Source organism: Alosa sapidissima, chromosome 16, assembly GCF_018492685.1.
Source record: "Alosa sapidissima isolate fAloSap1 chromosome 16, fAloSap1.pri, whole genome shotgun sequence".
Classification (NCBI taxonomy): Eukaryota; Metazoa; Chordata; class Actinopteri; order Clupeiformes; family Clupeidae; genus Alosa; species Alosa sapidissima.
The window spans coordinates 8,688,765-8,702,627 of record NC_055972.1 but is presented as its reverse complement, the minus strand read 5'-3'; the positions used below and the strand labels follow the sequence as shown (position 1 = coordinate 8,702,627).

The window sequence follows — 13,863 nt, the reverse complement described above, 5'->3', positions numbered from 1 at the left end:
TCAAATCATCATGTTAAATAGAGATAACATCATGTTAAACTAAGTTAACTCTTAGTTATCTCCTTTGCAGCAGATCTAACTTGAACATTATGCGATCCATAATGAGAGAGCCGCAGGTTCCAGCTGGCTTGTCATTGTTGATAATTGATATCTCCTTCTTATAAGAAACTTTTAAAAGGAAATCATGAAGGCAACAGTAGTTCCCACTACTGACCATTTAAAAACGGTGCGAGGGCCCAGCTGTAGATACAGCACTAGCCATAGCGGAGCAGGCAGAAGATCATTGAGAAATACACATGAATTAAAGCGACTGTCTTAAAGCGACAGTGCACAATTTATACATTTGTTAAACAGAATAAAATTAGCAGTTTTTTTTAAGCAATTCATATTTTAAAACAAATACTTTTCATACTAAATTATAGGCTATAAGAAATTTATTTTTTTATGTGTGTGTCGTGGTGGTGGTGGGGGGGGGGGGGGGGTGTTTGTTGTGCGGCCCGCCGGCTAATTTTCAAAACCCAATGTGGCCCTTGAGCCAAAAAGTTTGCCCACCCCTGCACTAGAGTATGTGTCAGCTTTGGAGTGCAACCACTTGTGCTTTAACACAGAAAGTTTCCACCTAGGCCTCTTGATTTGCTCTCAAAGCAGTGGAACACCTCTGGTGCTGAGATGCGTCAGGACAACGTGAGCGCTAGAGTAATACCTTTAGATTAGAAGCCAGCCCTTAGAACACTTCTGGAAGAGACCAAAGTGAGGGTTTGTTGATGATTGTACACATAAAGTATGTGTTGGAAATGTGTTCACCTTTTACCTACTGTCAACTCTTCACAATACTTAAAACTCCATAAGGACTTATTGAAAAGTGGAAAGTCTAGAAAGCCTGTGGGCATTAAAATGATTGATTGCATAATCCTTATGGTTATTTATAGCAATGACTGTACTTGATGGATCCTTATCTTAGCAGCGTAGTCCAGTGAGAACAGCTGGACAGAGAGCAGGACAGATCAGGCACCCATGCAGGGCCCTCCTCCAGACAGAGTCTCTACCCGACCTGCACAGTTTTATAGGCCATGAGCCCGTCAGACATTTTTCATTCTTGACAAGGGGCCAGTGATACTTGTTTTACACTGTCTATTTAATCTCTGTGCATAAATTCACTCCAAATGTATCACTAAATGTAGTCTGTCAGTGGCAGTGACATGGCTTTTGATTGGCTTCCTATAGCTGCAGTTAGGAGCCTGCAGGAGAGTAGGCTACTCATATCCCTCGCTGTGGGCATCCATGTGGGCTTGCTATATTGGTCAGGAATCTCGGACATACCAACTCACACTCACCCTTGACATGTGAAAGCAGCAAGGGGGGCTTATCAGTGCTAAACCCAGTCTGGAGTTATAAGAACACAACAAGCTCTTATGGCACTATTAAGAGAGAAAGTGTCAAGAATTGAAAATGGTCAGCGGCTTTTTTGTGGTCCAGCTGAATGCACGACGTGGGAGTTTTTTTTGTGTAGGTGTGCTTTCATCAGCAGGCTTGGCAAATAAGCTAAAATGTCAATATATTAGAGGTCTTATCAACAGTCCTACATCTAATGAGCAAACTAAACAAAACCAGAGAGAGACTAAACTCTGAGGGGAGAGCACATCTGATCTGTGTGTCTTTCTGTGTATCTGTAAATCTATCTTTTTCCGTACGTGGGCCAAGTTAAACAGAGATTAGAGGAGAGTGGAATTGAGCTCTTTCCCCTCCTCTGTGTGGGTAATTGAGCATGCTGTATCTGGTGGGTTTGGTGTTCTTGTGTTCTCTGAGCGATGTCCCCTGGGAGCGAGGAGAAGGGCCCCGGCTCTGCAGACGCCATTGTTTACACTGATGGCTTCCAGATGCCGGCGAAAAGGAGCAGCCAAACTCCCGGGGCCCTCGCCAGGAACCAGGAAGCAGTCCAGCGCTATCTGGAATACTTGGAAAACATGTATTTGCTTTGTAATAACCTAGAAAATAGTCCAGGGGCCAGCAACGGCACTGTGTTTCAAAACTGATTACCACTCAGGGATGTGCCAGCTTTGCACATTGAAAAGCTGTGAATACTGCGTGTCAAAGTTTACCTCTTTGCTGCAGACCACTTCAACATCTTCATCACATTGTCATAGACCTAGTAACACTCAACACAAGATGACATATCATTTAGATGAACATTGGAGTGCAGAATTATTCTTTATGCGCTTTAATGACACAGTAGTTTCTTATAGCAATTTTCTTGTTTTATAGACAGGCCAAACTGATTACTAATTTTCTGCTTCCCTCTTTGTGAGCTTGTTACTCAGTGGAGGCCAAGCTTTATTATCTGTGAGCTCTTTCAGCGGCCGACCCACTCGCATGCAGCGCGGATTGTTTTTAAAACACTGAGGCATTGTGGGAGCAGGCAGATTTATCATTAACAGCACACCTGTTCCCTCCATCAGTTTTTCTTCCATGGTGTCTTTTTCTCGCAGGCATAAAAAAAAGGGACAGCTGCACCCACAAAAAAGGACCCAAGGAGACCCTGCAAACAGTGGCTTCATTTAGTCGCACTAGTTGGGATTATTAAATAGCACAAGCATGCACCTGACTGGAATGCCTGCTCAAGACTGGGCTCCTCGGCCGACCACTCCGGAAATAACTGATGGGGGGAGGAGGAAAAAAAAGTGTTCCTTTTGCTGGACACACAGCCGCAGCTGATGCGGGTGACACTATCACTCTTGTGTCCGGGGGCTGGAGGGATGGGCCATCTGCAAGCGCTGTTGGCCACGACAGCCTCCCCCACACAGACGGCCAGACAGTGCTCTGTTTGATACCGGACTCACATTGTGATGCAAACTCCAGGTGTTGAGCGCTGTGCATGGCTCTCCTCAGTGTGCAGGGTGTCCTCCAATGAAATGCTCTTACATTAGCCTGTGGTGTAAAAGAGACAGTGTGGAGGTGAAAAACCATTCATCGTAAATGAGATTTGTTGCGTTAATGTGTGATTATTGGTGTGACACTGGTCTATATATGGACCATTGCTTCTTGCATAGGCTTTTATTGGAGCAGCTAAACAGACTGACAGGATAACAATATTATGACAGTAGATTTAGGTCATTTTTTTGTCTTCATTTTATATATTTCTACCTTCATCCAAGGTTTTTGTTTTCTTGCCACAAACAGACAGTACCCCAGGGCCCAGTATTGCTACAGTGAGTTTGCTCAGAGCTGAATCTGTTAGGGCTATTGCGCAGCATGAAGTCTGACCACTCAAAACAAGCCACATAGTTCACAAACTGTTCAAGTCTTCTGTTTATAAAGGCATGGTAGTCAGTGTCTTTTGCTCTGCGCTATTGTGAGGTACGCTTTGCAAAGAAATAGTTCCCACCACTTCTTTACTATTCAATGTCTGCTTTGACAAAAAGGAGGTCTTCCAAAGATTGAAGAGCATTTCCTTGAAAATCCCAGATTCCTAAATTGATGCCAGAAAAGTGGTTTTCTCGTAATTATTTCCATCAACTTTGAAGACCTGCATATTTGTCCATCCAGCAAATTCTTTTCCAGCCTCTCTCAGAAACAATGGCCAATGAACTATTGATTTATTTTCTATATGTATGCATTTATAAATCATAAATAAATAAGACATGTTGAGTCACATATGTGTTCTGAAATGGTTTTACATGCCTCAGTTGCAACTTTGACATAAGTATAAGTATATATACATGTAAGTATAAGTATACTCTTTTGATCCCGTGAGGGAAATTTGGTCTCTGCAGTTATCCCAATCCGTGAATTAGTGAAACACACAGTGTACACACAGTGAGGTGAAGCACACACTAATCCCGGCGCAGTGAGCTGCCTGCATCAACAGCGACGCTCAGGGAGCAGTGAGGGGTTAAGGGTTCTTAGCCGTGCCTACTGGTCGGGGTTCGAACCGGCAACTCTCCGGTTACAGGTCCGAAGTGCTAACCAGTAGGCCACGGCTGCCCCAATATCATATCAACTTTAACTAAAATGTAGACCATGGCCTATAGGTTGTGACAGTGTGGCATAGGTGGTCTGTCTCTCGTGATATTCAACAATGTTTGATATCATTCTCCCATCTTAACGTTCCCTCCTTCTTTTCTCTGTTAGTGGTCAGGATTATGTATGACTGAGCAAAAAGGTCAAAGTTAGCACTCCCTGGTTTTTAGCCAACCAATAGCTATCTTAACTCAAAGCAGGTCAGTGTGTGTTTTCGTTCTCTTTTCCCCCCCTCTCGATGACTCTCCAATGTTTTGCTGTGTTATACCCGTGTGGAGCCCATCTGCTTCTGGTTTCCGCCCCACCCCCCCCCCCCCCCACCCCCAGCTCGGCCCTGCTGGGCTTGATTGGAGGACTCTCTCCAGCTGGGGGAGATGACTGCGGTGCTGTGGTATTTGTCCTTTTGGAGGGAAGCTGGGGCTGCTGGGAGATGTGCCGGACCTGGGCCCCCTCCACTGTCCCCAGGGAGCACAGCTGGAGGGAGGCTGGGGCTAGGGGATGGGGCTGCTTTAACTCATTTTTTTTTGACACTTTATTTCCCAATTCCTCTGGCCTTCCCTGCTATTTCTCTTTCACTTTCTCTCGCTTCCCTTACCCTTTCTCTCCCCAGTCTCTCTCTCTCTCTCTCTCTCTCTCTCTCTCACGCTGTCTCTGTCTTTGCATCAGAGAAATCTAAACTTTAGCAGTCAGTGGAAATGTTAATGTCATGGCTCAGGTTGAAATGTTGCAGTTGTCTCTCTGCAGGCCTTTATCAGGCTGCCCAGTGTGGTGCTCCCCCCGTGTCTGTCAGTGGGAGAGTTGAAACGGGAAGGCAGAGCAGCTCTTTGATGTGTCCCTCTCTCTCTCCTCTCTCTCTCTCTCTCTCTCTCTCTCTCTCTCTCTCTCTCTCTCTCTCTCTCTCTCTCTCTTGTCTCTTGGCAGTAGTGTTGGGACAAGCCTGGTCTATGTAAGCTGTGTGTGTGTGTGTGTGTGTGTGTGTGTGTGTGTCATGGGCCATAGCTCAGGCTGCTGTGTTCTGCTCAGGCTATCTGAGGTTTGAAAGATTGAAAGACTCCCTGTCCTGGAGACAGTCAGTGGCCTCTCCAAACAGGCTCCTCCATCTCAGCACTGAGCCATGGCGCTGCATAGTTCAAAAAATCACCAAGCACTCCCCACACACCATGAGCAAATAGAGCTAACTTATGAATCGCCCAACTCACAATACTTGTCCCCCGTTTCAAAGGATTGTCATTTCACTGGTGTTTAAAGAATCAAACTTGTTAATTCCTCTCATTTTCAGCCAGCTGAACTTGATCTTAAAAGGCAGTATGGCATCCAAGTGCAGCACAGGGCAGAACTATGTAAACATGCAACCAAACCCACACGCTGTCTGGCAGACTTTGGTTAAACCATAGCGTCATTATTCCATTAGTGTGTCATTTTCCTTGGGTTGTTATTGGAAACTATTTCTGTGTACTCTTTAAGCTAATTCATTTGAAGCTTAAGTGATGTTTTAATTGCTCTTGATTAAGCTGTTTGCTATTTTTCAGGATACATTTGTAACTGTGTTCATGAGTCATGATTCCAGAAAACAAAAAGGCAACATGAAAATAATTTCTTCCTCAAATGTAATTCTCATTTTTATTGCTTAATAATTTATTTTTGGAAAAAGTAATAGTTAATGTGCTGTGCATTACATATTTGCTGTAGGCCTATCATCATGTTGTCAAGCACAGCTCGTATTTAAATGTAGTTCGGTTTGATTCCATTCTGATGTACTGTAATAATCTGAGGAAGTGCTACATGCTAAATTAAAATATTCTTTACCTCTTGATCAACATGATGTATTTTTCTGAATTGAAGAAAAAGACTTGTCCCAACTAATACCCACAATGAAACAAGATCAGGACTTTTTAGTATATTGTATTAGTTAGAGCTGTCACAAAATGACTTTACTAATTAATTACTAGTTAATTTTAATGGTAATGTAACATTTATTGATTTCATTGTAAGTCACTTTGGACAAAGGTGTCTGCTAAGAGCCATAACCACAAACATAAACAAAATAATACAAATCCTCCCCCTAAAGCAAAATAGAGATTGGTATTCAACACTGAAAAATGTCCTCCTATTCTTATGCCTCTGGGTAGATATTGTCCTACGAGTCAGAAGTTAGTATGTCAGTAAGACTACATGATTATCTCAGCCATAGTAGGTCTGTGCTTTCACATCTCACAGTTAAAGGTGTTTTATGATATTCAGTGGCAAGGCCAGGTCTAGATGCTGTGCCCACTGAAAATGGTCAACATTAGTCATTCACACTAGCTTTATTCATTCACACCAACTTTAGTCATTAATGCCTCATAATAATTTAGAGCTGTAGGCTGTTTAATATGACCATGGGCATGTAAACTGAGTGAGAGCATCTATAGTTATAGCTATAGTTATTGCACAGAGGCATCAGAGAAACCAGTAGAGGTGGCATAAACATACAGCCTTTTATGAGACAACCAGAGAGCACTCTAACTACATTGTGTTAGATGTAGGCTAAAATGATGCAACATTATTTCATCAGGATAACCCTCCCCCTCCCTGTTCAATGGTTGGAAATCTATTAAAAACACCACCAAAATAGGTCACTGTGCTGTAAACAGAGTATCATGTGTATTCTCTGGCACTGGCCCAGTAACTGCTGGACTCCACTGGGGCACACAGAGTCTTTTACCCTGGCACTGGGGCACACAGAGTCTTTTACCCTGGCACTGGGGCACACAGAGTCTTTTACCCTGGCACTGGGGCACACGGAGTCTTACATATAGTCTTTTACCCTGGCACTGGGGCACACGGAGTCTTTTACCCTGGCACTGGGGCACACGGAGTCTTACATATAGTCTTTTACCCTGGCACTGGGGCACACGGAGTCTTACATATAGTCTTTTACCCTGGCACTGGGGCACACTGAGTCTTTTACCCTGGCACTGGGGCACACTGAGTCTTTTACCCTGGCACTGGGGCACACGGAGTCTTACATATAGTCTTTTACCCTGGCACTGGGGCACACTGAGTCTTTTACCCTGGCACTGGGGCACACTGAGTCTTTTACCCTGGCACTGGGGCACATATAGTCTTTTACCCTGGCACTGGGACATACGGAGTCTTTTACCCTGGCACTGGGGCACACGGAGTCTTTTACCCTGGCACTGGGGCACACTGAGTCTTTTACCCTGGCACTGGGGCATGCAGAGTCTTTCACCCTGGCACTGGCACATACAGAGTCTTTTACCCTGGCACTGGGGCACACTGAGTCTTTTACCCTGGCACTGGGGCACATATAGTCTTTTACCCTGGCACTGGGACATACAGAGTCTTTTACCCTGGCACTGGGGCATGCAGAGTCTTTCACCCTGGCACTGGGACACACAGAGTCTTTTACCCTGGCACTGGGACATACAGTCTTTCACCCTGGCACATACAGAGTCTTTTACCCTGGCACTGGCACATACAGAGTCTTTTACCCTGGCACTGGGACATACAGTCTTTCACCCTGGCACATACAGAGTCTTTTACCCTGGCACTGGGACATAGTCTTTCACCCTGGCACTGGGACACACGGTCTTTTACGCTGGCACATACAAAGTCTTTTACCCTGGCACTGGGGCTGTGGGTAGAGCCACTGGAGAGAGGTGTGATGATACTAAAGGCTGATACTAACATGCTGTAGTCATAAATAGTGCAGGTGAGGTAGATGACCAGACCAGTAGAGGTGAGAATGTAGACTACACTTTCTTTTAAAAATTGGCTAAATCAGGACCATTGGATGATGGTGATTGTAAAGAGACCAGGCTCTTTCTTCGTCTGATGCATTTTTGAGCATGAATTAGCAGTGTGGAATGATGTAACTGAAACAGGAGACACAAACTCTCACTGTGAGATAAGCTGTTTGGGATGCAACTGGACCCAGAGTTCATGGTTCTTTAACATGCTCAAATGTAGGGCTATAGAACAGGTGTGCTTTAATGCTAAGCTTATAGCAAGACCTATTGAGGTTAATTATACCAAGCCATGATCTCAATAATATAGATTTGTATAGATACGTCATTGTTCAGACTAAGAGCAACACAAACTGGGTACACTTGAGCTGATGTCTATCATGAAAGGTTGTTCTGGCCAGAGAATCGGAGGGAAGATGTATAGCCATCACATGCTGGTGCATGGTGAGCTCCTGCTGTTGCCAGGCCTGGTGGACATTTGAAAGGCCTGTCTCCCACAGGGGATTCAGCTGAATGGGATGGAACCTCCGCTCCATGCTGATGCTCATTTGTTATTGGCTTCTGGATACGGCACAAGAGAGACAGCAGATGGCTGTGCTCTTCATTCCTGATAGTCAGGTCTCAGACACAGGTGTACACCCTGTTTACCTGTACTGTTTGGTGCTGTCTGAGCGCTAGCCTTGGTAATATATTCTTATTGACACATCAGTCAGTGTGGCAGTGAAATCCAGTCCTCCCACAGTTGAGACCTATACAGTGCATACATGCATTTGTAATCAAGTTCCCCAGAGATGGGCTTTTTGAGCCAGATCCACATGCTGTCATGGCTTTGATTGTTTTCCCTCTGCTGTGTGAGTGAAGCGAGAGCAGCCCGCCCTCAGCAGACCTCCAGCTTTATGAGAGTGGGCTGGCGGAGAGAGAGAGAGAGAGACACGCTCGTTAGCAACGGCCTTTACGTCAGCCCTCCGTCCCTGCCGCGTCCACCCCGCCACACAAACGCCACACAACACCACACCGCGCCACCCAGGACCCACAAGTGTCATCATTTCCAGCTGCTGTCAGCTGGGAAGGCGTTGTGTTGACAGCGGTTGAGTCACATTGTTTAACGTTGTGAGGGAGAGACCATCGCGCTCTGTGCGCTAGCACTGACGCAAAGGGCCTGGCTCTGACCCGCGCCTGGCCAGATGCTTGTGATTACAACACTCATTACTCATATGGGACCTGGGTACATATCCTCTCCCCCTGCCCCCCGTCCAGCCAGACCTCCCTCTGAAAAATAGAACAAATATATGGACCCAGCTCTGGGCCATTTACTCCCCAGTTTGGAGAAACAAATCCTGCTGCCAGACTGGGCAGGAAGGAGAGCTGTTGTGATGCATTCAGTCTCCTATGGATACATAGTTATGGTAGAAACTGCTCTATTTCAGACTTTCAGTAAAGGTCTGCTGCCATGAAAAGGTGCACCGTAAATGAAGAATGGTCTGCGTAGAAGTAATTATTGCACAGCAGTGATTTGAGATAAAAAAGAACAAGGCAGAAAGTCATCTAATGACATGCACATGTTGGCCAGCTTGATAGAACACATGCCCAGAGAGCACACACACATCTGTGGAGGTGAGTGCTCTCCAGGGATCTGTTGAAGGTTGTTGAAACACCCAGATGCCAGATATCACTATCCACACTATCATGCACAGCCCAAGCCTCTGAGTCAGTGTGCTGAAATACTTTGCCATGTTTTTGTACTGTAGTTTACAGATCAGACCAGATGCACCTTGCAAGTCATGTTTTTTATTTTTTTTGTTACTGTTTGCAAACAAGACCAACATCTGCAATGAAAGAATAGATTTTAAATATGACATGTGACAGGTTTTCCTTAACATGAGTAAAGTTTTGTAATTCTGATGTTGTATTTCTGTCACTTATCAAAGACCAACGTAGAAGTTTTATTTGTGGGACCCTAAAGGAAAAACTGAAATTTCTTCCTCTAGTTTTTGTGGCCTAGATACTAATGCCACCATTAACTCATTCTCTTCAGACGACTCCCAATTCTAGTTCACAGCTTACTGGAGACAGCTTTTATATGGCCTATAGCTGCTTACACCAAGCAGTTACAAATCTGTAGTGATAGCTACTGTACGGTATTGTAGCAAAACAATTGGCCATTTTGGAGAGTGGGCTGCATAAAGTGTTAGGGTGCTTAATTGAAACATTTCACAGATGACTGCTTTTAATATGAAGCATATTAGACATCTTTGCCCTCCTTATATAATTATACCCTCCTGTGTAGTGATACAGTGCTTACAATTGATGCCAAAAGGTGAAATCTAAGCCCCAAATGAGAAGTAGAGTTTTGTTATATAATGTAAGACATGTATGATGTATTTCCATCCTGGATACATTCCAGTCCCTATATAGTGTGTCTGTGGGCTGACTTAGACAGACGCTTGTGCTTAAAGTCTTGCTAAAGCGATCTCAGCGTAGGAGTGTCATGTTTAAGTAAATAGTGTTTCCCTTCTCTCTCTTTCTCTGATTGTTGGTTGTATGTTATTGTTGTGGTCCATCTTGCCCATTCTCTGAGAAAATTCAAAATTGGAAACACGCCAACTGAAATCTATACATTTATAAAGAATGGTAATACAAGTTATTTTGTGTGTAGACATCATATATTTGAAAGTAAAAGATGTTGTGGCCAGATGGGAACATTTGAAAGAAATATCGCCCACAGTCTTAGCGGAAAGTGTTTTAACTGAAGCTACATAGTGATGATGAATGTTATTGTCATCAGGATGCAGCACAAGAAGCACAGAAGGTGCTAGTTTGCTACATTCATTTTCAGAGCACAAACCTGTGCACAGCCCATTTCTGTGATGTATGTGTAATGTGATGTTGACGAGCTGCGATGTTGCCATAAATGCTAATAACGTGCTCTCTGTCCTGTGTTGCTGCAGGCCCGGCCCAAAGGGGAAGGTCTGACTCCGTACCAGGGGAAGAAGCGCTGCTTCGGAGAGTACAAGTGCCCCAAGTGCAAGAGAAAGTGGATGAGTGGGAACTCGTGGGCCAACATGGGACAAGAATGTATCAAGTGCCACATCAACGTGTACCCTCACAAGCAGGTACAGCAATGTGGGTCTTTGCAACTCCAGTTAAGCATGTGACCGACTAATCCATAACTGGAAGTCAAAATGCAATCAATCCCAGACTTCCACCTCGCATTGCACTCATTGAAATCCCATCTGGTATGTTATGGTTATGAGATTTGGCAGATGCTTTTTGGGGGCCAAGCAGCGAAGCTGCGAAGGCACCCATTGTGTTTCTACCTTTTCTTATTATTATTACGCTTCCGCCAATGGAAGTCAATGGCAGCCCATAGAACCGTCTGGTGAAAAGTTGTGAAATTTGGCACACTGATTAGGGACAGTCCCATGATTAATGTCACCAAGTTTCATGATGGCACCTCAAGCACTCTAGCGCCACCAATAGGTCAAAATTGGACGTGCGTTCATGCACGTAACTTTTGACCCGTATGGCCGATTATCAAAAATGAAGTATCGTTGGAATCTTTGGACCAAGCCGAGTTCAACGCATCCTATGACGTCATTTTCCGCCATGATGGATTTTCCGCCATTTTGGATTTCATCAAAAACACTTAAAATGTATCAGGGGTCACATATTTTCTCTGATTCCCACCAAATTTGACACAGATCATCCTCAGACCAAGCCTCATTCAGCTCGTGCTTTTCGTCTTCGGAACTATTACCGTTCTCCCATAACAGCCTATCGAAATTTGCGGCGAAGCCGCCAAACAGGAAGTGAGCTCATATCTCAGCAACCCTTGCAGTTATCAAAACCAAACTTGGTAGGTAGACTTATGACCCCATCAGGAGAACACTTAAGAAATGTGGTGACCTTTGACCTCTAGGGGGCGCTGTAATTAAGAAACATGCTTTTTGGCCTGTAGCTGCAGTTGTGCTTAGAATTAAAACGCACTAGTGGTGTCTGGTAATACTGTTGGAGGTCCTTAGGCCGACCCAAGCCAACTTGTGATGTCATCGTAATTGATTCGGCCGCCATATTGGATTTAATCAAAAACACGTACAAGTTTTCGCAGGTCACAAATTTCATCTGTTCTTCACCAAAATTGGCAGAGACCATCTTCAGACCATGCCCGATGAGTGCATTGCTTTCTGGAACAATTGACAGAAGCATTGACCTGTACCAGCCAATCGAAATTTGCGGCGAAGCCGCCAAACAGGAAGTGATTTCATATCTCAGCAACGCTTTCATATATCAAAACCAAATTTAGTACATGTACCTCAGACCCCATCGGGAGGACGCTCAAGAAATTTGGTGACATTTGACCTCTAAGGGGCACCGTAATTGACAAAAATGCATTTTGGCCAGTAGTTGCTGATGCGCATTATTTTGCAATGGAAGTCAATGGCAGCCCATAGAACCGTCTGGTAAAAAGTTATAAAATTTTGCACACTAATTGGGGACAGTCCAATAATTCATTTCACCAAGTTTCATGCCGGCACCTCAAGCGCTCTAGCGCCACCAACAGGCCAAAGTTGGACTTGTGTTCACAGACGTAACTTTTGACCTGTTGACCCGAATGGCAAAATGAGGTATCATTGGAATCCTTGGGCCAAGCTGAGTTCAACACACCCAATGACGTTAATTTTTGACCACTATGTTTAAATCACAGCAAGTGTGATCATATCTCAGTCAATCTTTTATTTTTGATGAGAAACTGATGACAGCAAGTTCCATCCAGTTCATTCTAAAGCGTGCGTGCAAGAGTGGGGCGGGTGGGATGGGCAGGGGGCGGTTGTGGCGGTGGGCTGGCTGGGGGAGGGGGCGGCGACACTCAGCCCTGGTTCAGCTCCACAAAATCAGTTATGTTTTGATGTAAAACTTGACCTTGTAACTCAGCCAATCTTGAGTTGTTTGGCATGGAACTTTCTGTGACTGCTTAAGGCTATATGTCTGATGCAACGGCATTGACTTACATGGCAAATCTGGCCTGCTGAACTACCTGCTTGGCCCCCTCATTGCTGCTTGCAGCTATATTTATCCTTATCTTTGTGTAACTCCTAGGCTACCTAGTTTCAATTGCCCCTCAAATATTGGGTGAGCACACTAACCTTCCTTCATTGGTGTCAAAACTGTACATTTAATGAGTTTATTATATGTGGTAGTTCATAAGTTAGAGTTATTTGTTTTAAATTGTGTTTTGATATCAGAACAGTCAGAATTTTAGAGGTTCAGAGACAGATGATGTGCGCCTCAAGATTGTGGCTGTCAGTGTAAAACTTGCCTTTGAGATGGTGATTTAATGTAACAAGCTGAATGTGGAAAAAGCGTCTGCTCTGAAGCCAGTGCGTAACATAAGCGATTACCATCTCGGCTGAAATAAATATTTGCTTGTTCTAGAAGGGCTAGAATCCTGTGCATTGAATGACAATCACTGGAAATGATCAAACTACGGGACACTAGGCAGTATCCACAACATACCCATGAACTCGAAACCTACTTCCATCTAGCAGCTTTCCTGTAATTCAGTGTTACAAGGTAATGGCATTGGATAGTGTGATCTGGCCTTCCTCTGTAACCCGAGAAACCAGTGCTGCGTCCGTCTGACTCCAGCCCTCTTTGACCCCAGCGGTGAGGGCCCTTGCCTTTGGCAGGCACAGGAGCTGAGGAAAATACCATCCGTGTTATGTGTGTTATGGACGGTTAAGTTTTCTTACAGGGAATAAATCACTGAAGTGCACGTTGCGTCAGTAAAAACATTGTGTGAAAAAGAAGCCGGTCTCTGGCTTGATATGGAAACTGGAGCTTTGAAATCATTTCAGGGTGCTTGTGCAACAGAGCTGTATTTATAGTAACAGTGGAAGGGAAGCATTCGCTGCACTTATTCTCACAAGCTTAGCATTAATATACACAAGAAGCACTTTATGCCTGTGAGTCAGAGAGGGAGGGAGAGAGTGAAAGAAAGAGAAAGAGAGAGTGATAGTGCAAGAGAAAGGAAGAAAGAGAGAAAGCGAGTGAGAGAGTTCATTTTCCCCTGCTGGTGGGAAAGCGCTGCTCTTCTCCT

The 13,863-nt window shown here is 44.5% G+C and overlaps 1 protein-coding gene across 1 annotated transcript in view; it reads left to right on the top strand.

Annotated features, from left to right (window-relative positions):
* Nucleotides 1-13,863, top strand: part of zcchc24 (zinc finger, CCHC domain containing 24) — a 37,736-nt gene that overhangs the window by 17,613 nt on the left and 6,260 nt on the right. The window contains exon 3 of the mRNA XM_042065581.1: nucleotides 10,715-10,879. Coding sequence (XP_041921515.1) covers nucleotides 10,715-10,879 — 165 coding nt within the window. The remainder of the gene's footprint in view (nucleotides 1-10,714; nucleotides 10,880-13,863) is intronic.